Source organism: Gallus gallus, chromosome 7 (assembly GCF_016699485.2).
Source record: "Gallus gallus isolate bGalGal1 chromosome 7, bGalGal1.mat.broiler.GRCg7b, whole genome shotgun sequence".
NCBI lineage: Eukaryota > Metazoa > Chordata > Aves > Galliformes > Phasianidae > Gallus > Gallus gallus.
In genome coordinates, this window is record NC_052538.1 from 5124673 (window position 1) to 5146719 (window position 22047).

The 22047-nt window shown below is 46.8% G+C and overlaps 2 protein-coding genes across 4 annotated transcripts in view; one reads left to right on the top strand and one right to left on the bottom strand.

Annotated features, from left to right (window-relative positions):
• The window catches only part of CXCR7 (chemokine (C-X-C motif) receptor 7), a 57095-nt gene that overhangs the window by 24694 nt on the left and 10354 nt on the right, over nucleotides 1-22047 (bottom strand). Inside the window, exon 1 of one of the 2 annotated variants that reach the window (XM_046943698.1) lies at nucleotides 9690-9757. The exons of the other annotated variant lie outside the window; for it this stretch is intronic. The gene's annotated coding sequence lies outside the window, so the exon portion shown is untranslated. Of the gene's footprint in view, nucleotides 1-9689; nucleotides 9758-22047 lie in introns of those variants that run through there. 2 annotated transcript variants of the gene reach the window in all.
• Nucleotides 16951-22047, top strand: part of IQCA1 (IQ motif containing with AAA domain 1) — an 85457-nt gene continuing 80360 nt past the window's right edge. For both annotated transcript variants that reach the window (XM_040703934.2, XM_040703935.2), the window contains exon 1: nucleotides 16951-17026. In XM_040703934.2, coding sequence (XP_040559868.1) covers nucleotides 17016-17026 — 11 coding nt within the window. In that variant the 5' untranslated portion in view covers nucleotides 16951-17015. The remainder of the gene's footprint in view (nucleotides 17027-22047) is intronic.

Here is a 22047-nt window from a genome sequence, read left to right on the forward strand (position 1 = left end):
TTACCAGGAAGGATTCCAGCACTAATACAAGCAAGCCTCTTTTCCACTTCATACAAATGGCAGAAAGTCAGAAAATAATGCAGAATCATAGGATCATTTAGGATGGAAAAGACCTCCACAATCCTCAAGCCCAACCATCAACCTGACCTAGCTCATCGCATCCCTCTTCCAGTATCTCGTCAGCGCCCTTTTGAGCTTGAGGATCTCAGGGGACAGAACAGGGGTGAAGAGAATGCCAGTAGCCCCATTTTAAGGTTGAGTAAATTGAGGCATTGAAGAGTTTCTGTGATTTACCCAAGCAGAACCATAATCTTAACTCATTTGCATGTGAAATACTGTCTCCCATATTAACCTCGCCAGTTGAACACATGACTCGTTAAAACAGAAGCTCAGGGCAGAGGGTGGGAACTGTCATTTAGAATATATATTTCCCAGCTCAAGAGGTTATAAAGTTATTTCAAGTACTCATTATGCCCATTTCATTATTATTTTCTTTAACGCTGATGTAGTTTGTTATTTTTTTCATTGCTCGTGTTCTTAATAGCCCCTCTTATCCATGCACCCCTTCAGCAGAACGTGAGCTACAGGAGTAAAAACATCAGCCAACAGAGCTGTGATCCTGAAGGCACATAGAATTGCTCAGGTTAGAAAAGGCTTTCAAAGATCATCATCAAGTCCAACTGCAACGCACAGGTTGGGCTCTTACAGTGACTCAAACCAGGGTCAAAAAAAAAAAAATCAGCCTTGGCTCTTCATAGGTTAACTAGAAAATTAGGAAGATTTGCCTCCCAGCACAGAACATTTGCTTCTCAACAGATAAATTAGCAAAGTCACCATAACATAAAAGAACCTCCAACAGCTGTTCCTGCACTCCAGATCTGATAACATTGCCATACTGTCGTCTTCAAAGCAATATGGAGAGAAACAACATAAAGCAACCACCTCTGTAATAGCTCCACAGATTATAACCTTGGGAGAAGACGCCCAAGAAATATTAAGAGTCAGATCTAAACCCACACGTATAATGAAATGCACAGTTACAGATGACACTCCCTCCTTAACGTACTGGACTGAATTCGACCCTGATCAAACCACCCAGCAGACAAACCCGGCCCAGCCACTGCTCAGCACTCCAATCTTAATGAAAGCTTGTCCATGCTTTGAACCCAGCAACAATTAACCTTGACAGGGGGAGATAAGATTCAAGTTTCAAAGAAGAGAGAGCTTAGAGGATTTCTGTATACTTTCATGAGGCTTTGATTATTATTTTAATGAAGTCGTTTGTGATTTAATTTCCGTTTTTTGGGTGGTTTTTTTTGTTTTGTTTTTTTTGCTTAATGGTCACACTGAAAAGATAAAAGTCTTTGGACTCACGGCAGAAGCCAAAGAATGGCCAATGTCCAACCTACCTCCACCCAACAGCACTCATCTGATACACGTCCAGAAAAGGAAGAAATCAGACAAATACAGGCAGTGGATAGCTTAGGAGCGACTTATCTCAGACTTCTTGGAAAAGGGAGAAGAACTTATTAGGATTTAAGGAAAGCCAAAAGTTGTTGCAAGAGCACTCTTTTAGCAGACTGCAAATAAGAAGCCAACATACTTCTCAGCAGGAAGTCCACAGTCATCCATAACACTGCTGATAGTCCTTCATGCTTGGCAAGGTTTGCATTCGACCATGTGGAGCTCATCCATCAAGGTGTAACTTTGTAGAGGAAGAAGCCTCTACCAGAGCTGTTCCAGACACAGCAGCCACCGGTTGCCTTCAAATAAGAAGGAAGGATCAAAAATGGGAACTGACCTGGACAAATCAGATGGGAAAGGAGATGTAGGGGGAAAGTGGGAGAGAGCAAGCACTCTGGCAGCGTTTCCGTTTCCTTCCCCATGTGCATTGGATGGCAAATCAGCAGTGGCATAAGAGTTCACAGGTGCTCTCAGTGCTAAGAAATGTCACATAGTAGGACCTGGCATCGGCAAAAGAGGAAAGCAAGCCTCAGTGTAACGCATATCTATACACACACATTTATATCCCCTTGGGATTTTCTTGGCTGTACTTTCAAGCACTGCTTTGCATTCACACAGCACGTACCAAAATCAATCATGAAGCTAAACATGTAGACTTTCCTTCCAGAGTCCTAAAGATAACTTGAAGGACATTTGGCTGGAGTCAAGGAGAGCAGAGGGATAAAAACAGAGGAATCAAAGACATTTTTTGCCATGAAGTCACCACGAGAGCCTACAACAGCCATAGCAGCAATGAAAAGAAGGCGTAGGCTGAGCTGTTCCTCCCTAACACACTCCTCCATGTTAAGATGATGCTGCCAGGCTACTTTGCTGTTGCATGATCCTCCCCAACCCATCACACCTCTCTACAGAAGCCCTCCCAAAGATGCAAATCACCACCTTTAGGTAAAGCTCAGTTCTTCAGGCCTTCCAGTTCCTCCAGAATAGCTCTTCAAGGCTTTTTCCAATACTTTTTTGTTTTTCATGACATGCTGACATGCTGCTTGCACACTCCATTCTCTACTTAAAAATCCCAGAGCTTTCTGGCCTCATACCAGGAGCCACCGCTTGCTCTGATAGCAACATCAGGCCAGGAAGCTCATCCTGAGGGCTGCACAGAGCCCAGGACTGTTACACAGCTTTTAAGCCAAATTGCTGAGATCACCAGCCAAAGTTAAAACACAGCCTGTCCTCTAAATATCATTCCTACCAGGATCTGCTGCTGTGGTTTAAATCACATGCCACAGCTAATTGGAGGGAAGAGCAGAGATGCACCCTGCCCAGCTCTGCAGAAAGGATGCGCCTACAGACAGGGCTCAACCTCCCTCGCAGAGTCCAAAATGGCACCAAAACCACAGCTGGATCGTGTCTTACTTCAGATTTTCAGTCACTAGATCACAGGACAAAGGTACAGTAATAATTGGCAGTCCGGCTTGCCCCAGATTTTTTGAACTACAAGTGCTTTAGAAAAAAAAAATATCCTCCCATCATAGCTGAAGAGCCAGGTTTTAATATTGCACGCATCGTATTCTGGCTCATAGCAGGTCACCGACCTTGACAGAACCTGGTTAGAGGGGGAAAAGCCTTTCTAGTGGCCCAGAAGCTTCTGAAGATGAAAAAGGAGAATCACAATTCCCTAGAAACAAGACACACTGAAAAACTGCAAATAGTGCCCAGTCCATAAACAAGCCACAAGCAGATTTGATTGTCGTGAATTGGTAATGGCTTAGTGCAGCCCTACAAAATAGCTTCAGGGGCCAATGCAGGGCCACTCAAACACAGCACAGCTCATAAAAAAGGCTGTGCAGCAGTGCTCAGACCTGCTGCTGAGCACAGGATGATTCAGCCCATCACATGCTGCTCTTTACAGCTTTAAAGCACCATCTGAGTACGGCTTCTTCCGCTGCCTGATCCTCTCAAATCCTTGACCTGGTAACATCACATCTGCTAGGTATCAGAGCACTGGGAAGGCTCCCTTCCTTGCTTTCTCTTGGATGCAGGCTGCTGTGAGCCCAGCACGTTCCCTCGTGCCTTGCGACACGGTGTTGTGTCTGCAAGGGATGGAAGCTGTCAGGCTGTAACTCAAACAAATCAGATCCAATCACCTTATCGAAAGGGGCGATGAAATCAGCAGAACTGAGAGGCTGTGAAAGCACAGGCAGCAGTCCTGCTTGGTGATGGGCACAGAAAGCTGACACCTCTGACTAGCTGCTTTCTTTGTAGAGATCCTGCACTGCAGAGGATCTCTACTGAAGATCACAATGGGGAAGGCTCTCTGCCAATTTTTGCAGGCCTAAAGAGATGCTATGTCCCAAGAAAGATAGGATGCAAAAAACAGGAATTTCCAGAATCCCCTGCAGCTCCTAAATTTTGGACAAAGAGGTCACAAAACCATTGTGAGTGGCCTAACACTGCACGGGCCAGATGTTAAATAGGTGCAGCGATGTCCAAACAAAACACAGATCGAAATCTAGATAGCGCGGACTCCACAGCAATAGCAGGCTGATTTTATTAGCACCCCTCCCCAGCCTAGAACTGAACCCTTGTGGAGGCACAAGGAGTGGAGATGAGGGTTTTCTGCCAGCTGGACCCCGTTTCAGAGGACAATACAGTCCTGGCTGTTCAGAGAAGTATAGCAGGGCTGTAAGCTGCAAGCCTATAGGCAGTTAAAGGGGCTCATGCTTGTGCTATCTGGAAGAGAATCCCAATTTTCCCTCTAGCACTGGCACAGACGCATGTATCCCCATTGATCAAGTCAACCCCAGCCCCAGATCCCAAATCAGCCAGTACAGTACCCCAACGGGAACAGTCCTTGGCTTTCTCATCACTGGAGTCACAATGAGTAGGGGATTTTTCTGGCTAAGGTTCCCTCACAGGAACCACCTGGAGTCCTTGGCCAGGCCAATGAGAACCACTGCCCTGGCTGGCATGACTCACCTTCCCACTGCTGAGAAGCACTTCGGGGAAGAGCACTTTGCAGGATGAGGAGCGCCCAGACGGACAGCCAACTTCCTGAAGTACATCCCATAACTGCCTGTTAGTCAGGACAGCTGCTGAACCCTGACCTCTCTGCAGCGAGCGTGACGCAAAACCAAGCCCCACTTACTGATCCTGACACACGTCACGCAGCGATGGAAAAATAGGGGTTGGAAAAGACCTCGGGAGGCCACCTCAGCCAGCTCTGTGCTGCAAGGAAGAGTCAGTGCTGTATTATCCCTGTCAGGCACCTGCCTAACCTATTCTGAAAGGCCTCTGCTGATAAAAGCTGCATACGCTAGGTCTTTGCTATTTCTATCATAATTTCGGGCACTACGTGAAGAATGGAAGGCACAGAGGGGTGCAGCTCCATAATAGCTGAACTTTGCATTAGAGAAATGCTGCTAAAGCAAGGGGGAAGCTGCTGAATAGATAAGCATCTCTCCGCCACTTGTCATTGCAAAACGTAAGGGCAGGACCACATGCAAGGCAAGAAGAGCAGGAGAGCGGTGGCCAGGCCACCTGGCAGGGCTGTGACATCTGGCAGAGCTGGCAGGGCCACTCCTGCACGGTGCAGCACATAAGTAGAGCCCCCAGTGCTTGCTCCTGCAGCCCCTGCCCCTCACAGAAGCTGCTCTGACATTGTTCTCAGGGATTAACAAACAGATAAATAAAAAATAAAGCTGTGTTCTCAGCTGCGTGGGAGGGCACGTTTCAGCAGGATGGGGGTCTGGATGTATTGACCCAGACACACACTTTTTTAATAGCAAATGAACAGTGGAAGCGCCTTGCACAAAATCCCGTTAGCAAATAACAGGATTTCTGGGAGCACCATCTGTGCACCACATTGAACACAGAGTGCAGAGGCTAAAGCACGATGTATATAGAAACCAGGACAAAAGAGCATACAACAATGCTCTGAGGCAAGGAGAGCACATGTAAGGTGGGGCAGAAGCCAGAAGAGACCTTTTCCTTCGTATCCTCATCATAACCCACATCCTACTCTTTTCACAGCCTCCCTGCAAGGAAAACACCACTAATGCAACTTGGCAAATAGCAGCTTGGAACAGCAACCTCCAGCGACTCTGAAGCAACCCCTTTTCCTTTGCACTTCCAAATGCCTCTTTGTTGGCCATCCCAAGGGCTCTTCAACAGCCTCCTCCAAACCAGCTTACAGCAATTACTACAATTAATTGATTTGCATATCCCCAAAGCCCCGTCATTAGTGCAACACAGCCAAGCGTGTTAGTGTTTAATAACATCAAATCAACAATTATTTGTAACATCCCATCCTGGCAGAGCTAAATATAGAGACAAGCATTCATGCGAAAACAAAAAGGAGAGAAAAAAGCCCACACAAAACCCAGCAGCTAAACAAAAGAATTAATTTAGAGCAGAATTAGGATCATAGAAACAAGAGAGTGGGCACGGTCAGATATGCATGCTCTCCTAACCTGCCTACTCTCAGTCACTTAGCCAGCTGCAACTCAATCAAGTGATGTTTTTTCTTGCAGTAAATACCCAGCCAGCCACAGTGAGCACACACACAGCAGAAAAGGCAAGAGAATTCCCACAGCCGTTGGCCCTGCTTCAGGAAAGCACTTCAGCAAAGGCTTGAGATGGTCTCCATTTAGGACAGGGCTCAAGCACATGCTGAAATTTAAGAAGATGGAAACACAAGGTTGTAAAACAATACAGCCCCACGACAGCCATCGTGTGGTATGGATCAGTCCACAGCATCGCAGTACCCCTGGAAGAGGACTGCTAAGGGTAGAAAACATAGGCACCACTCTCTGTGGCCAAAGAGGGTCTCCCTTTCCCCCCCACTTTTTGTGGAGCTGCTCTAAATTTTGGATTACGGCTCTCACTGACAGGAATTTTTGCAGGAGGGAAAGGAAGGGGGAGATGCAGAATGCCTTTGGTTTCCAGTATTCCAGGCGCTTTTAGCAATACAAGCCACACCTCTTAGGGACCATATGCTCCTGGCTGATCTCTGGGTTCACAGCCAGAGCCCACGTGCTTGATGTGTGAGCCCTTCAGGACACGAGCTGTCTTTCCATGCTCGGACTGCATAGTGCCTCGGATTGCCCAGAGAGAACGTCTGAATGGAAACAGTGGGAAATAATCCAAGTCAATGGGAAAATTAGTGTCTCCAAGGAGGTTTGGATCAGGGCTGCTCTTCTTTGTGGCACTGAAGGACATGGTTCATGGGCTGATGGTTGGACTAGATGAAATTAGTGATCTTTTCCAGCATGAATGGCTCTATGGCTATGATTCTCACCCAGCTAAACCCCTAAACCCCTTTCAGAGCCACGTGGACCAAGGGCTGGGCAAGAGAGCCCCAACCACACAGGTCCATCTATGGGACTTGTCACACCATCCAAGTCATTCAGGTTCTGATGGAGTCCAAGACCTGGACTGAAAGATGAACAGAGCTTTTACCAGTGCATTTTAAACAGCCCCTAACTGAACTAGTTGCTGCTCTAATTGCTGGTGGAAGCACTATGGGGCCAGACACCCTAAAGCTCCCATGAAGCTGCCTTTGGTGTGGCTCTGCCTCCTCTTGCCCTTCTTGCAAGGAAGCATCCCAGGTGCTGAGATCTCTATGCTTAACATAGGAATAAATCAGCCCACAGCACCACGTCAGCTAAAAAGCAGTTGACCTGCCCAACCAAAACACATCTTCCACGTGGTTTGTGCTGCGGCCCCAGGCCTCCTCCTGCCCAACCTGTACAGAAACACACTGTTATGAGGAGCTGTCAGCTCCACTCCATAGCAGCCCGTGGAAAGACAGAAATCCATTGTAGCAACGTTGCCTCTCAAAAAGAAAAAAAAAGGTTAACTGTGTTCAAAATTAAATTTGGAGGGTAAAAAAAAGCAAGAATGCGTGAGGTTAAGCAAACACCAGAACGTTTTTCAAATTAGCCCCAACATTTGTTGCTTGCTTTCCCCACTTAATCCCCACAATTATACTCATGGATTTGCGTTTTTGCCGTGCTAGTAGACTCGGACTCTGGGCTCTAATTGAAAGCAGAGCCTCACTCACAGGAATGCAACGCAGTGAGACAACCACATCTAACCAAGCCGTAGCTCCAAAGAGCCAAAGCCCAAGGAGCTGATAGCAACCTGCCGCATTGCACACAGCAACAGGGAGAAAGGATGGCCTCAGCCTGCCCTCCCATCCCCATGAAGCAGCACCCAACTCGTGTGTTCACCAGCCCTATGGCCTCCATCTTGTGACAGATGGAGATGCCCTCTCTGGGGCAAAGCCATCTTTAAGCTCTCTTAATCCTCATCCAGTTCATCCCAAGGTCCCACAAACAGCTCCACCAGCACAGCCGTGGGGCCAGGAATGTTCCAGAAACAGCAGCAGGCAGTAAGACCCAGCTACCAAAGCCAGCATCCCTGCAAACCATCAGCACAGCTCTGTTCCACTGATGCTGAGAGGAGCTTCCAGCACATATTTCCCTCAATTTGGGCTCTGCCTTTACCACCAATGCACCACAGCTTTCCAGTGTTGTAAATGGCACCAGCTGAAATCCCCTTGTGAAGGAGACCCAGCTTCCCAGATCGGCGCCTGGAGCGCAAATGAGGAGCAGCCACCAGCTACTGCCTGCAGACTAAACAAAGCTTTTCATGCTGCCCACAGTCTGGATCCTTAATTGGAGAGTTATACAGCATGAAATCTGTTATTCCCATTTCTTTCATATCCCTCCTTGCCTCGACCAGCACTGATTTGGAAGGCTAGATCACACCTTGATGGTAGGAAGGAATAAAGGCAACATCTCATTAGCAGCATCCTAAGCAATAAGGTTATAAAACCCCTTTGCCTCTTGTTGGCCTTCTAGCTTCCTACGCTGCCCGTAACCACACACAAAAAGCTGGTAGGTGAGCCCAAGAAATGAACTGCAGACAGTACGAACAGGAAGCAAGAGGGAAAAAAAATGCAATTACAGCAAACCACTTCAAAAAGGCTTCCGTTTTGCTCAGAATCTCTTGAAAGGCAATTTGCCAGTCACGGATGTTCATCCTCCACCTTTTACCCAATTCAGAAAACAGTAGTCTGATTTTCTTGTGTTTTCTTGGGCAAGAAAAAAAGGGTTTCTGGAAGCCAGAGTCTAAAAGCAAAACACTTATAGGAAATATAAATGCTTCCTTAGAACCACACTGGGATTCTTTGTAAGAATACCCAGCAGCTTTCACTGCCTCCAGAGAGCAATTGATAGATTTCAGGGGAAAAATGAAAACATCGGTAGCCACAGTGCTACTTCACAGCATAACACGAAAGGGGAAATTCAAACTAAAGCACACAAAGGCCTGAGGAGCACACCTACCATACCTGGGGCAAGCATCTCCCATCTGCTGTAATTACAGAGAACAGCTATTAAGCACACCTCTCTCAATAAGCAAGAGAAATTGATGTATTTTCCACAGTTCACACAGCTCTTTTAGCAGACATAGCAAAGCACTGAGGTTCTGCCATATGAGATGAGGAAGGAATCAGTGTTAGCATCTCCCTCTCTCAACACGATAAACATGCAGTCATTCAAGATGGAGGGAACCTTTAGAGGCCATCTGGTCCAATCCCCTGCCCATAGCAGCAGTAAATAAATAGCAGCATACCCCCTCTGCTTGTGCAGCACAGGTAGACAGTGCATGAGGAGCAAAGAAGCATGCAAGTGACCTCAACATAAAGACAACCTCTCCTGCTCTGAAAAGCATTGCAGAAAGCGATCTCCTGTTTGAGAAGATGCTGCTGAACCACCACCTACTTATCCTAATCGTACATCTCAAGTCTTCAACATCTTGCTCCAAAGCCTGGTGGGGCCTCCTCTCCCTGTAACACCATGCAAAAAGTATTACCTCACTAGCCAAGGTGAGCAAGGGGCATGCACTAAAGGAAGATGTTGAAACTGAATCTTGTGCTTGGGCCCACAAAATCCAATACTGAAAGCATGCAGTCCCACCCGGCAACTTGCACTGCTGTAAGAAGCAACTTGGCACTTGTGCTCATCACAGCCCTGCCACTCTACCACAGGAGCTGCCAGGTCGAGTCCTACTGACATTTTGAGTTATACCCATGTAATGCTATAAAGCAATGAAAAGCACAGCAATAATAGGAGGTTAGCAATGTCCTAGGCTGCAGCAAGTATGGACAAGCCCAAATGCAGCAGCTGTGGACACAGAAACAAACGAAAGAACCTACTTACCAATGGAAGGCCTCAGGCAAACAGGGATCTCCAGCAAGAGATACCCTCACCTCCACTGCCAGCCCTTAAATGGGGTCTGGGAAGTGGTGGATCCTGTCTCCAGCCCTTCCAATCACTCAGATGCACTGCATGCACCTGAGCTCCCCTGGGTTGGCCCTGCCTTCCCACCAGGTGTGCAATCACTGCTTCAAGCTCCGCATTAGCATTTCCCCTACAACACATACAGCTGTAGGACAGCTTTTACAGCAATTCCATCTCATGCTCGAAGCATCCATAGGGATGCAGATCCACACAGGAGGCAATGCAGGTCTCTTCATCAACAGTGCAAACTGCAGTTCAAGTGCAAACGCAAGCTCAGGCAAATGTGATGAAGCTCCTGTGTGAGAGGAGGCTCCACACAGTTGTCTGTCAAAAGGAGAGTGTGTATGGTACCCAAAGTCTAACATTCACCCCTGCCTTACAAGGACTGGTAGCATTCAAATCTTTGCCGTGCTTTCCCCTGACTGCGATAGGTAGGAGCTGTTTTCACCGTGCCTTTTTTATTTCATCTCATCAATACCGAGAGCAGAGACAGGACTGGAAAGAAAATCACAGCCATCATTTTCATTCATAAACCTGGCTCCCTCCCTTGCACTGCAAAGAGAACTATTGTGGTTATTTCTCACAGTTCACCACCCTGTAGCCAGAAAGCATTGTTTTTTATTGCTATTGTGGGAACAAGAGCAGGGAAAAAATAATCTTGAGCTTCCCTTCCCCTCCCTGCTCCAAATCAAATATAATGGGGGGAAAAAAGTGGGGCGGATGTCAGATTCTCAAAGGTTTTTTTTGGTTGTTTTTTTTTTTTTTCTGAGCTATCTACCGGAGCTCAGTCTGGTGCTGCAGGTTTCTGAGCCTGAATTTTATCAATGGGTTGTGCTGGGTGCGTTTTAAAGGACAGCAGGTGTTAGAACAATGAACCCAGGCTGCCTTTACATCTGGGCTACAAAAGCCATCCCAGTGTTTACAAGAAACGGGATAATCAAGAAAACATCCTGTCGAGGCACCTAAAAACTACAGCCTCTTGTTATTCATTTTTTCTCTCACACTGTACAGCTTTATTAATAGCACAAGGGGGGGGGGGGAAAAAGGTCTCACACTCATTTCCATGCAGAAGTGACGCACGTGCAATGCAAGAGGGACTGAGCACCATGCACTAGGTTTGCATTGTTCCTTCCTCCTAGGTAGGATATTAACCCTTCAGCTCTTGCCGTGACTAATGCATTAGCTGGGTATAAGTTGTTTTTGCTTCATTCACACAGTTGGAGCTCTCTTGCTCTCTGGGACACTCCAGCTGGAAATTCAGTCGACACGTACCAACCTTAATGTCCCTAGAGCCTAAACACAAAGAGATGGGCAACTATGGGGGAAGGATCATGAAAATTGCTCATCCATCTTAGTCTTCAGCACTTGCGTTTGGATCCTTATGGCCAGCAGAGTGAAAGAGGCTCTTCCTCTGCTTAGAGGGGACACAGAGTGACCCTCCTGGAGGTATCTCCTTCCCTCCATAGGTGGCACTGGCTGTCCAGCCTTCTGTGGCCGAAATAGGAATGCACGAGGCATTGTCGAGGATGGGGAGCAATGACTTTGGAAGCTCCAAGGCATTTCCCCATTCCATCCCCCTGTAGACTCCTCTCTCCTTATATGCTTCCTGCTTTAACAGGGTTTTACTTCTGGAAGCTTTCAAACCATGCTAGCCAGAGCTCCCCCACAGAAACCTGAAGAGATGAGAGCTGGGCTGCCCAGCCTCCCAGGGAGTCTGACTTCCTTACTTCTGAGATGAGTCAAAGAGGATTAACTCAACAGGTGCTTTACTGGAGAGTGGGAGGGAAAACAAAACAAAACACACTGAAACAACAGCCTACATGTGCAAATAACAGATGAACTCCCCTTCTGGGTGAGGAACTGCTGAAGCAGATGGCTTATAGCCCCTTCTCCTTTAGACCCACCTCACTTTCAGTTGCTGGCTTTAAAGACATCAAGTCCCAGAGCCCAGATGCTTCCCTTCAATCTGATGTTATGTCTGGAAGGGGATCTTACTGATCCAGATGTGACCCCTGTAAGGTTGAGATGTCTTCTCTACCCTGGTCATCCCATGAAACACCATCTCTACCACAAAGGTACATTAGTCATATACACACCATCTTGCCCTATATGAGCTATTTTCCAGCAGTCTCTACATCTCCATCTCCATAGGACAGCTGAAGCCAAGGCTTCTGCCCCATAAATTCATGCTAATGGCTCGTTGCAAATATATATAATTACTTGATTCCCTCAACTGGGTAAAACAGCTATTTTTTCATCAAAGAAGCGCACTGATGAACTGACCACTGAAGTGACCCATATCTTTGACCCTTTTCTCCCTCTTTTCATGGAAAGCAAGCAGCTTTTCACTGTTCTGAGCTCTCTCCAACCCAGGGCTCTCCAGGAGGCCACAGCCACACAGCATCTCCTGCCTATTTTAGACAGCATGAGACACACTGACTCAGGTCAACTACAATCCCACAGACAATAAATGCAGTTGAAAGGAATGGATAATAGCTTGTGTAAGTGAAAGGAACACAATGTGCAGATGTATCTAGTGCCAGAAGTCAAACTTTTTGTCATTTTTCCATCAGAATCATAAATTTGTTTTTGGCTCTGGAAAATATTTCAGAATTTGGGCTTGGCCTTTTCTTCCTTGGCAGCAAAAGCAATGAGGAAATGCATGCTAAAATTGAGGGAGGGAAATAAAGCTGAAGATGGGGAGTTGGAGCTTGATGATCCTTGAGGTCCCTTCCAACCCAACCCATTCTATGATTCTATGCAATACAGAAACTGAAACAACCACAAGCAGCTCAAAGATGGGAGCAGCTCGGTGCCTCACCCAGCATGAGAAACAAGGATCTCTTTCCTGAGGCCTCCAAACCATCCCCACAACACACCAACTCTCTGCTGCTTTCTCCGCGTGAGCCTTCTGACCAAGGATGGGATGAGGCAGCTTGAGTCCAAGATCACTGGAACAGCTTCAGAAACTGCCAAAACATCCTACCCACAAAGGTCTCTCAAGAGCTCACGGCATTTTCCCTGCAAACCACCCACATTTGGTCTTTCAGCTGCGAAAAATGTCACTGAGACAGCTGCTAAAAATTACACTTATGTAATTCACAGGGACTAAGAGACGTGTACAAGCTGTCGTTACCTCCTAAATCCCATTCCAGCTCTTCTGAAGCCCTCTAAGAGAAGCAAAGCTTTCCTTCCTATAGCAGCAGACGGACCTATCACCATCTTGCCTCTCCATAAATTTTGATCAGAGGCCACCCCAAGAAACAAGTCATGGATATTCACCATGATTATTTCTGAAATCCAAGAACAACAAGCAAAATTAAGAGAGGGCGATGCAGGGGGTCAACATCCAACAGATACTTTGGCTCATAAGAAAATAAACATTATACACTAAATAAAAAGCCTAAAAATAATAAAGCACATAAGATACTCCAAGCTCTCTCAATAAAGGTGGTAAAGAAATTCCATCAGTAAGTGTTTGGGTGGAACAAAACTAGATTGACAACTATATCAGAAAGCCTTGTCCCAACGCGAGTTGAGCCCCATTTACTGCCTCTCACTTTGAGAAGGGTGACCAACAAAATGAGAGTGGCAGATATGGAGTATGTAGGTTCATACTTAGCTTCTACATCACAGAGCTACATACATAACGTATAAAACTGCTGGCTGGTGAGCCTCTGGAGTGAGTAAATGGTGAGAGGAACCGTATATCCTGAAAGAACCAAAGTGGGTCCATCCAGAAGTGCCATTTCACATCTGAGACTGAATACATCTTCACATTACACAACCAAAAGAAATGCTACTTACTTCCAATATTTGTTTTCCAGAAAAGAATAGAAGCGGCCTTTACCCTCCTAAGTGATTAAAGCTTGACAGAGTTTGCATTAATTCATTAAAAGTTTGCTAGCTGAAGCCAAACATTAAGGCCAACTGGTTTCCTAAAGGCTCTGCTAGCAAATTACTTGGATAATCACCAGAAGCCCGAGTCCAACCCCTTTTTCTGTTTCTTTCTCACCAGAAAACATCTGGTGTATGTTAATTGTTGGTCTGTATTGACGGCAAGATTTATTCCAGTAGACAACTTGAAGAACAACATCATAGCTAATTAAAAGGCTGAATGCCGATGAGCAGTCGTCAATACAGAATAAAATCAATACCCTACTGGATGTTTCCTAATGATAAGAGAGCTGGCACTATTTGAACTGGCTCTTTTGAAAGCTCTAATTTTATCGAACAACATCATTCCACGAGAGGTGATTTGGGATTTTACTTTTTAACAAAGAGAGAAGTGGAGTGTGGCATGGCATTTAATATCTGGCTGAGATTTAAAACGCACACTCCTTATGAAGTATGACATTTTATACCTGAATCCACAGGAACATTTCCCACATTTAAGTGGTAGAGGAAAATTCTTCAAATTAGAATTGAACTTTATACCTTCTAATTCTGCTCCAGTCCTCCTCCTCCACGCACCGTGCTCGGGCCTGATGAACACGCTGGTGCTATATCAAAGTCTAATAGACTTGACTACCGACAAAACCCCTTCACTTAGCCTTGAAGTAAGCAGCAAACCTCCTGTAGATGGTGGTTAACGCTAGCTGGCAAACAGCTCAGAGGCTCATCACACAACTAAATGAACTGGCCAGCACAGCTTTACTGGCAGTGGCATTTCTCCTAGATATCAGAGCACACACATTGCTGAGAGCTCGAAGTCAGTCCTGGAGCTGTAACACAGGTGTAGCCTCCATGGTGCAGAGGAACATTGTCCAGAGCTTCTTTACACATGCAGTCAGAGCCAAAAGGGAAACCAAACCTCTACCTGCACAGAAAGCTAGACCAACAGCTGCCTAGGCTTGACCGTAAGAGATCCTACTTTCCATTTTGCAGGCTCACAACTGCACTGTGCAGCTGAATGACAGCCGGGTCCACATCTGGGGACAATCCCCACCAGACACACACCCCTGCTGCACGTACAGTCACAGGAACCACCTCTTGTAAGAGGGGTCCTCTGTTGAGCCCTCTGGGACTGGGAAGACATCAGCGTTTAGGGCAGGACTCCAGGGGAAGGTGGCTGAGCCATTCAGCAACATGCATCCTCCCAGCACTCCTTCCCAGCCCCAGCCTCACCCAGGCCCCTTCCACCACCCTTCACATTGTTGAGAAATGCCCTTTTGACCATACCCCACCGTGCTAGCTGCACGCTCCCTGGGGCAACAACACACACAAAAAGCACTCCTCCCTCAGCACTGCACCCCGAGGCACAATCCAGAGCTCTGGAAATGCTTTGAAATAGGAGTTGCAAAGGCATAACATTTTTTCTATTACGTTCCTCGCTTCACGTTAAGCCCCTACTCAATAAGAGACAGGTGTACTAAGCTCTTTGCCAGGGACCTGACTTTAGAGGAACAAGGCCCTCAGTTTTTAAGTTACCCTCCTGTAAGCTCACTGGTCATCTATTAAGCTTGTAATAAAAGGCTTTTTTTGGACAGATGATGGCACCTAGTTTCCAAGGTAGCAAAATTTCGAAGCTTGCATTTGCAAGAGCCTGAGGAATGACTGATGCCAAAAGGAATGCGCCGTAGAAAAACCATCACCTATTCCTGCTGGGTAGATTAAATAACACAGCTTTATTTTTTAATGCGGCGTGATGGGGACAAGCAAGCCTCTATCAACGCGGCGTGAAAATACACAATCTGTGGAATAACAGCTACAAATCCCTTTAATCTTTGGTAGGAACCAGAGGTATCAGCCAGCTGCCTGGAGGAATTGCTGGAGACGCGTGATCCCAAACTGGAAAGACTGAGGCACTTCACAGCATTGACTGACTGCTGACGGTCAGCTGGACTTCAATGGCAGCTCGGTACGTGCCTAGGTCTTTCCTGCAGAAATGCATCAGAGAGGAGGACCTGCCCTGCCCCAGAAGGCTCCCAGCTCATGCGACATGAAGGAAGCTCGGAAAGAGGCATAAAACATGAAAGCAGGCTGCGGCAGCTCCAGGGGAAGAGACAAGATGGGAGATGAAGGAAGGAAAAGGAGAAGAAAGCCTGGAGAAGGGGATGGGGAGCAGCTGAGACAGCCCTGGGTGGAGATGCAGCCACAGCAGAAGATGCACCTCGGGGCTTGAGGAAAGCACTGTCAGAACAGCCCAGGCTAACCTGTGCCATTTCACTTCAAATCTTCACATGAAAGCCCAAGGATTCAACAAGAAATCTACAGCAAAAACAGAACGTCTCACGCTCCTCAGTCCCTCTCACCATAAATGTGTACTTTCTTACCCTACATCAATTATTTACTCTCAGCTGCATGCTACTCTCGTTTCAGCTACAAAGCTGAAACCTTCACACCTTTTAGTCTCATGCACACGCAGTGGGATGCACAGCTATTAATTTAAGCTATCTTTGAGCAACGCATCGTGGAGTGCAAGAACTAAAGCAATTTCCTATTAAGACTCTGCTTCTTGAACTCACTTATTGCATCATGAGTGCTTTTCACTTTCTCTTGGAGACCTGGGGACCAAGCAAAAGAATGGAAGGCATTTTGAGGCCGATGGGTTTCCCAGTTGGGATAAGCAATATCCCAAGGTATATTGCTTAGGGGTTATGGCCAAATCACTCCTTAAAACCACATGCACTTATGGAAACAGTACTGCAGGGACTCTGTGGGTAAAACCCTTGGCTGAAAAAATAAAAAAAAACAGTTCAGCAACAAAGTGCTGTCCAAATGCCCATGTTAATGGCAATGAAAACATAAGACTGGGAGGGATCCAGCCAAGTGAGCACCAGTAGGTGTGTGCTGGGTGACTGGGAGGAATCCAGCCACGGAGTGAGCACCTGTAGGTGTGTGCTGGGTGACTGGGAGGAGAGCAAACATACCAAACTTCCTCACGGCCCTCTGCCTGCGGGCATGCTCCATGAAGGCAACGCAGGGGTGAAACTGAAGGGGATATGAATAGGAAAAATGTGGATGCAGCTGAAGAAAAAAAAAAATCCTCGGGGAAGAGAAAGGCGAGGAAAAGAGATGGGCATAAAGGGGGAAAAGAGAGAAAATGATGGGAGAAGGAAAACAATCGAAAGCAAAAAGAGAAGAGAGGAGAAAGGGAAGGGAGGAGAGAGAATACAACGACGGGCCCGTCCCCAGGGCCTCCCCACGCCTCGGCCTGGCCGCGTCCCGCCCCGTCTCCATGGCAACGGCGCGGCCAACGCGGAGCAGCGCAGCACCGCTTCCTCAGCCCTGAGAGAGGCCGGCATGTCGCAGGAGTAAGTAGCACGGGGACGTGGAAGGCATGGGGAGCTCCAGTACTTGGGGTAAAGGTACTTAAAGGGAGGTCGACCATTATTTGTCAAGCGGTGGAAGCAGGAATGGCTGCCACATCAGGTAGAGGATCCAATGCTATATAGCCACATCCTGTGTCCTGTATAGAAATGCTACACAGCGTTTGCTTGAGTTTGAGGCTGCTTTCCAGCCATCTGCTGCAACACAGAGAGGAATTGCACATGTCTTGTGCAGGCATTTGGACGTGCTGGATTTACTAAGTACGTGCACAGGGCAGTTGCCCTACATGCACTGCATTACACTGCACACAACTCTCACAGCAAGGATGTCAGCACTGCCATCCTCATGGGCCTGTGAGTCTATTTCTTTCCATAGGTGTGCTCTGCAGCTCACAGGAGCACATCGTTCCCCCGCATTAGCAAGCTCGATATCAACTTACAGACAGGACACGCAAAGCACTCAGCTGCGTTCTCTTAGGGCCCATGTGCCCCATCAGCCAGCTAAAAGAGAGCAGACACGTTTGGCATTCTATAAGCACAGTTGTAGCACTCGTGAGAAAGCACCCCCATTAGGTTTGCTGTAAGGTTGATTAAGAAGCAGCGTATCCCACTTCCTAAAGTACTCAAGCCCCAGTATTTGCATACAGATGTACACTTTGTTCCAGACACTGAACAGGAGACTTGCATAGATGTTATTGTGTTTATGTTTTCCTGCTGTGTTTCCTCCTCTTTTATGAATTTGCTTACCATTTAGTTGACCGGTAGGATCTTGACCTTAACTTGCCCTAACAGCCCCAGTCTAGACATGTTCAGAGCTGAGCCCTGGCACTGCTCCCATTTGCACCAGGCTTTAATCGGCTGTAAGACATTTGCCACTGCCACCTTTTTAAGCTTTAAACAACCAAAGAGCTTTAAAAAAAAAATAAATGTAATCTCACGTCACAAATAGAACTTCCATAAAGCCAATGGTTAAGTGTTAATCTTAGACATTTTAGAGCCACCGCTTTCACTTCTGACCAGAGCGACCAAAGGAAAGCTACGTGTTTTATATTACACCCCCGAAGCTCGGTTAAAGGCAATGAAAGGTTGCAAAACCAAGAACTGAAAAGGTAAGAGAAAGTCAGAGCAACTTCTCATCCCCTTTTCCTCTCCACTTCAGGTGGCTGCACTATGATGCTGTGCTGCATTCTGTGATCACATCCTATTCTCTCCCCGCTGGGCCCAAGGCTCATTCAGTGATTGGGCTGTTGTTGAGCATTTCTTTCTTCCCTTCGTTCACCCTGTGGCCCCCAGGCCGTATTCTTCAAATTCCATTCAAACGCCACAATTATTAACTTCCTCTGGGCATTCCTATCATGTTCTCTCCCAAACATCCACAGATTCATCTTCACCCCTTTCTCCAACCCCTGGTGAGCATCAGTGTGTCATCCCCCTTGTATTAAAGCAGGAGAAAAAGAGACAGAATCGAAACGATCATAACTAAGACTCAAAGCTACAACTCCTTCCCGTGCCTCCCTTCATCTGTAATGAGCAGGCAGGGAAAGATCTCATGTGTTACTCAGACATTTCCTCCTTTGGGAAAAAGTATTGTCAGTGGAAATATCCCAGCAGCACTTGTGCTAGAAAACAGTTGAAAGAAGAGGCCACAATTTCCAAGAAACCGAGGAGACAGCATTAACTTTAAATGAGCACAGAGCCTAGCAGAGGTAGAGCTGCACCCAGACGGAGCATCTGTGCTTTATGCATGTAACCATAGGCAGCTGGATGGACCTTTCCTTTGCTAAGGAAAGAAAGAAGAAAGGATCATTAATAGAGAAAAAAAAAACTTCATTGCCACACCAGTAAGCTGTGGTGTGGGCATAAGCTGCCTTGAGCTTTAGGTCTGTGCTTTAGTTCCCCAAAGACTTGATTCTGTACCGCATCCTGGCTAGGGTAAGCAAGCTTAAGGGAAGATGTCTAGCAGCGTTATCCTTACCACCAGCTAAGAATTTTGGCACAATTATTGGGCTGTTGTTGTATTAGGAGCAAGGCCTGACCAAGCTCTGTTCCATGAGCCAGCACTGCTCCAGACCACAAGCTACATGCTTTTAAAGCAGGAATCGATTCGAACAATGTTTCAACCTTCCTTTTCATTCTTACAGGCCATGCTGATCTCTGCTTCTGTCCTATAACACATTGAGCCCAGCAGTCACCTGAGCAGGGAACAGGCACTCTGCTGACTGGAACAGACCAGCAGTCAGCTCAAGTCTGGTGATTTTTAGATAGAGAAAAGCAAAGCAGCTGCATTTGTGCGAGCCTCTCTTCCTCTCAGGGCCTCACTTTCCCCTCCAACCTTTGTCTCCTGCTTCTTTATTTTTACAAACGCTGCAGGGCAGGGTTTCCCTGCCTCCTGTTTGCCCACGGCTTAGCACAATGGCTGGCCTGTCAAGCCTCAAGCATCTACAGGAGACCTGAGGGCTGGCCCCTCCACACACTTCCTTGTTGCTTGGCCCACACCTCAGTTGCCTGCAGCCCTGCACGGACACCGTGACACTGCATACCCACATTCATTTGAGTTAGAAGCGACCTTTGAAGTCCATCTGGTCCAACTCCCCTACAGAGAACAGGGACACCTGCAGCTCCATCAGGTGCTCAGAGCCCTGTCCAGCCTGACCTTGAGTGCCTCCAGGGCATCCATTACCTCTCTGGGCAACCTTCTTTCTGTGCCTCACCACCCTTATTGTAAAAAAAAAAAAACCAAACAACAACAACAAAAAAAAGGTCATTATATTCAACCTAAATCCCCCCTCGTTTAGTTTGAAACCATTTCCCTTTCTTTTTTCAGCAGGGCTGTGCTCCATCCTTACACCCCCCAGCTTGCACTGTAGCAGGAGTTGCCACAACCCATATGCAAGGCTTTTCATTTGGGTTTGCTGAACCTCACGAGGTTCACCTGTGCCCATTGCTCAGCCTGTCCAGGTCTCTCTGGATGGCATCCCATCCCTCTGACATGTTATGGGGGGCTGTGTGAAACACCTTACTGAAGTCCACACAGATGACATCAGCAGCTCTTCCTCATCCACTGATGCAGTTAAACATCCTGCTGGTTTGAGCCATTCTGTAGTGAACACATGTTGGTCCCCCAAGGAGCCCTGCTCCAGCACACAGACTCCTGTGCCATATTCAGTCTCAAAAGTTCTGCTGGTCCTTCCTCCGTTCCCTTTTATACAGGACAGTCTCACCTTCAGGAGAGCTGACATTCAAGTTGTGTTCAGCAGCAGTACAGATGCTTCAAAAATATCTTCTAAAACAGCCACGACAACACTCAATATAATCAAACAAGGGAACTTCTATGTTAGGTGAAGAGAGACACCAGTTCAGAGTTGTTTCCCTTCCATCTCTTTACATTTGGCCATCTATTAGGAAAATACAGCAGGGCCCATGCAGTGCTATACTGTGCATATCCATGGTTGGATCTAGAGCTATTTCTGCCCTCAGAGGACAGCCCAGAAAAGCCAGGCATGAAGGAAGCCTGGGTGCAGCCCATAGATGAGTCCATAAGCCAACAGCTTGGAGCACAAACTGTGCTGTGTCCTGGAGTAACAGAAAGCGTTCCCTTTGGCTGCTAAATAAGAACAGGACAACTTAGGGGGGAGAAAAAAAACCCTCACAAAAAGCAACCCCACTGATGCCAGATTGCAGTCCTGGCTCAAGAGTGGTCTGAGGACAGTCTGCATACTCAGCACAAATCCTTCCAGGAGGCTGTGCTTAAAGTCTCAAAACCAGTTTAAGGCAAGCAGGCAGGCTAATCTTAGCTGTACTAAGCACCATTTATAAGAGATGGGTCAAACAAACATGTGAAGTTATGCAGTGCCTCGTTTTAATATTCCAGGACCCTATCATTTGGCAATATTTTGAACATTTCTTAAATAAACAAAAAAAAGTGTTCTTTCTAAGCTTCATTCGATATGCAGATCAGCCTTTATTTGGAGTAGTAGAAGTGGGGTTTGTGCTAGAAGTCATGCTACAGCAAAGGAGTGTTCTCATCTACTTTTGTTATACCCTGTTTCTGCTTTGTGGGAGCAAAGAGAAGGGATGCTGGCTGGGAGGAAAGGCCTGACCTTCCCTCCATGCTGTAAGCTGCCAGAAAGTGCTCTGGGGGCTCTGGACTTAAGTCAGTTAATGTGCTTTTTCCTCACCCCATTACAGCGTTCCTTATTTCCCCCACAGCACTCCTATTTTGTAGTTGCTATGACAATTTGCAGCATTACTTACTCCGCTATCCACAGACTATATGCAGAGATCAAGAGACAGGCTTCTTTTCTGAGTTTTAATAAACTTATGCCTCCACTAGGAAAACTACATTCACTCCTGCTGATTACCTGCACTAGTGGTCTAGTTGGATGCTCTAATCCATCTTTGATGCAGTATCATCCTCATGCACATATACAGCTGACAACCTAGCAAACCCAGAAGGTGAACCAGGAACAGTAAATAAAAAGCCAGTGCACCCGAGGCTGTGTTGTATTCCCCCTTCAGCATGTGGAAGCAATTTGAGGGAGTTTACAGCTTAATGCAGAAGGAGACTGAGCAAAGAGGGAAAGATTCAAACGGGGATTTCAGGATCACATGCTGTCTGATTAAGAGACAAGGAGAGCCAGCCCTGTCCTTTGCTTTTGATGCGTAATCTTGAGGACATGCATTACTTCTTTATGCTACTCTTGAGCACATTTGTCACTTAGCAAAACGTGACTGTTCAGGGATAGTCACTCCTCCAAAATTAAACGGCTCCTCAAGAGCCAGAGAAGGGCTATAAACACCACGCACATCTGATCCTTCAAACCAGCCCAGAAAGGCTTCCATTCGGTCACTAGTAAAACCTGAAGTAATTATTTTAACCTTGCATTGGGGAGGAGAAACAAACGGCTGTATGCGTGCCCTCTGGTTTCCAATCAGGGTGAGCCAAAGAGGCACTCAAGCCACATTTCTGCTGCCAGCTACGGAGCATCTGCTGTTCCCAGGCAGCT